Source organism: Austrofundulus limnaeus, unplaced genomic scaffold (genome assembly GCF_001266775.1).
Source record: "Austrofundulus limnaeus strain Quisiro unplaced genomic scaffold, Austrofundulus_limnaeus-1.0 Scaffold96, whole genome shotgun sequence".
NCBI lineage: Eukaryota > Metazoa > Chordata > Actinopteri > Cyprinodontiformes > Rivulidae > Austrofundulus > Austrofundulus limnaeus.
In genome coordinates, this window is record NW_013952498.1 from 871,713 (window position 1) to 875,049 (window position 3,337).

Sequence of the window (3,337 nt, forward strand, 5' to 3'; positions counted from 1 at the left end):
ATCCTAAATAACTAATATGTCTAATTTAGTCATAAAACAATTTCAGATTACTGGAATGTAAAGGCTGAGTTATAGTCGCTCTTTGGTCTGTGCGTTCGAGCTTGCTGAGTGCGCACGCACTGAGCCGTGCGGCTTCCTGCGTTTGTAGTTTAGCCGCTGATGCGCGGTGGAGCGCAAGCCAAGCCTTTCTACACACAAATTCATCTTTCTGCATCGCTTCAGCCATCTCCTTCCAAACATTCTGTGCCATTTGAACATCTTGATCTCTCATAGAGGGATCATATAAATGCTGAAATACAATCAGCAAGAGCAGCCCGTCGTCAACGGCACGCGCACTAGCCTTTGCGGAGTTTCAAAAAATCGGAGGTGCACGACACGCCCCAAAACGAAGCGCCGGGCCAATGCACAGAGGCGGGGACGGAGCTATTGCGTCACTTTTGTCGRGCACACCCTRGRGCGCTYCGCGACGCGTCAGCCWTAAATCTAGCTTTAGCGTGGTGAAGCCAAATAAATGCAATATTGGCATTCCATACWGTGAGCCTGTTGAACTGACCCYCTGCTGCTCTGTGCTCTCAGAGCACAAGCCGACAAGATGGATTTATGTCTGATCGAARGTCCCCATCTTTTTATCATCTCTGTGGGTAACAATACATAAAAAACAATTTTTTTTCTCCAGGCYTTGGGACACACCCACCTGCCCYAATGTGAGTTTTACCTGCCTCYGGCAAAAGGATTTGTCGAACCRTGGGCATTATTTTATTAACAGCATAAAACAAAATGTAACAATCATCATGCAGGGTATCATAACTGGAAACTATGTGTTAGAGGTTATAAAATAATGATTAAAAAAAGCTGTAAACACAAAGGAGCAAAGCCATACAGTGAGAAAATGTGTAGAGATCTGGTGTGAGATGGTGATTTTAATGTACTTACTGGAGAATAGCATGATTTAATTTGTTCATTAAACAGGMAAAGGAGGGCTTATTATCTCTCCACCTACTACAGTGAATGTGGTATTTTGCAATAAGTACGATTACATTTATGGCATCAGAGAAAGTAGAATTTAAGTTATCCASATAAAAMAAAATGTCAACATCAAAAGAATGAGAACCACAAAATTATCGTCTGCCKTGTTTGTTTGGTACAATGTTTTCCACCTACTCTGATACTCAGTGCATGTCTGGATGTACTGAAAGTCAAAACAAACTCTAGTATTAATCCCATCGTGCGAGTATCGGTACTATCCAACATGTTGGTATACCACTGTTGGTATCATGTGTTGGTGTAAATTCTCAGTCATCCAGGACGGCAACTTGACCTTTAAAACTGGGGTCATTTAGTAAAGCATCAGATATGTCTCTAGTTCAGCACTACATATGAAAAAGAACTATCATTAAAAAAATCAGATATAGTTGGCATATGGACAAAAAAAACCCAGATTTGTTTCACATGTTCCTGCTGTGTTTATTGTGTGAAAGACAACTCATGTCTGACTCTGTTTTAATGTTGTACAGGTGGATGTAAACCCCTCCAGTAACCGCCTGCAGCTGCTGGAGCCCTTTGACAAGTGGAACGGAAAAGATCTGGAGGACATGAGAATCCTCATCAAGGTGAGCAGGAAGTACATGTGTCTTTTCTCTGTAATTGTCAGTTTGTATCCTCTGAAAGATCAGGAGAAATAAGCGGGGCTGCACCGCATGTTGAGAGGATTTTGGTGTTGTTGTAGCAGCAGATGTTTTTGACATCAGGATGTGCAGTGTTTGGTGGCTGTGGGATGATGCAGCACAGCTGGAACTGAAGCTTGGCTGGAAGAGTGACTATATAAAAAAGTTTTATTGTGAAAATGCTGGTTTGTTTAGAGGCGTTCAGGCTCTGGAGCTCAGTGTACTAATGCAGTTTTAGTGTTAATCCCGTTATATTTTATATTGAGTTCTGTGTCACTGTTTAAGGAGTATTGTTGATTTAATTTAACATATAAGATGAGATTCAGAGCCGAGTAATCACAAATAAAACATCACTTGATGAAAAGAAATTTTTTGTTTGCTGTCACTAATCTTGTTTCTGTAATGTAATATTTGGGAGCAGAGGGGGGTTTCTTCCTGCAGAAGGAACCTGTTTCATGAAGAATGCAGGGAGAGAACTAATGAACCCTGTTTCTAATGTTTGTGCGTGAACCTAAGTGTAATGTTGTATGAAGATTGTGTCTGTTTAAGGGCAAGTGGCACACATTTTTATTTGATTWTGAGTGCCATGATTAATCAGAGCAGCACTTCATTCTGGTAATGGATTAGCTGTACAAGAATGAAGATGTATTTGCTGATAGTAAGGCTGCATCCAGTCYGGCAGTGCTGTGGTCAGCTGCCTCTAAGCCAGTAAAGAGAAACCATACCTTTACTGCAGAGGGAATCATGAACCGTGAGAATCTGTACTCTTCAGCTCAAARGTGAACTTAACATTCAGGTTGTCTGGTTTTTAATTAGCTTCTTTGCTTTCCTGTTTCCTGCAACKACAGTTCTGTAGTATCTCAAAATGAGAACACAATATCTTACCTGCTGTAGATTGACATTTGAGCGTCCTCAGTTTAGAGAAATCTAGTCCTCCATGTCACCTCCTGCTCTCTCAAGGTGAAGGGAAAATGCACCACGGACCACATCAGTGCCGCCGGGCCCTGGCTGAAATTTCGTGGTCACCTGGACAACATCTCCAACAACCTGCTGATCGGCGCTGTCAACATCGAGAACAACGCCGTCAACAAGGTGAAGAACCTCCTGACCGGAGAGTACGGAGGGGTTCCAGATGTGGCCCGTTTCTACAAGGTGAGCCTGATTGTTGGGTGACACTGTTTTTATCTTAAACACCGGGTGTGTAGGAGATGTTTAACATCTTACTGCTTACATTTGAACTATTAGACGTTTTAATTTGCAGGGAGTTAAAATATTTTAAAACCGTTTTTCATTTTAWAATTCAGGCCAACGGTGTGAACTGGGTGGTGGTTGGAGATGAGAACTACGGTGAGGGYTCCAGTCGGGAGCATGCCGCCCTGGAGCCACGCCACCTGGGAGGAAGAGCCATCATCGTCAAGAGCTTCGCCAGAATCCATGGTGGGTAAACTGGCAAACAGGAAAATATCAGTCTTTAAAGGGATCCACGATTAGTTGTAACATTAGACTTTATTTAGTAAACGTATATTTTAACTGTAAAATAAAGACTGTAAAAATACTGTTGGATGTTCAGTTTTATAATTTTTAAACTAAAAGTTTTTAAAAATATATTACACAGACGAGGCCATTTTATTTACACACAAAGCATTCTGGGTAAATGATGACGTGTATAGGTC

The 3,337-nt window shown here is 41.7% G+C and overlaps 1 protein-coding gene across 1 annotated transcript in view; it reads left to right on the plus strand.

Moving 5' to 3' along the window:
• Positions 1-3,337, plus strand: part of LOC106520686 (aconitate hydratase, mitochondrial) — a 19,894-nt gene that overhangs the window by 12,017 nt on the left and 4,540 nt on the right. Inside the window, exons 14-16 of the mRNA XM_014012903.1 lie at positions 1,515-1,610; positions 2,625-2,816; positions 2,969-3,101. Coding sequence (XP_013868357.1) covers positions 1,515-1,610; positions 2,625-2,816; positions 2,969-3,101 — 421 coding nt within the window. The remainder of the gene's footprint in view (positions 1-1,514; positions 1,611-2,624; positions 2,817-2,968; positions 3,102-3,337) is intronic.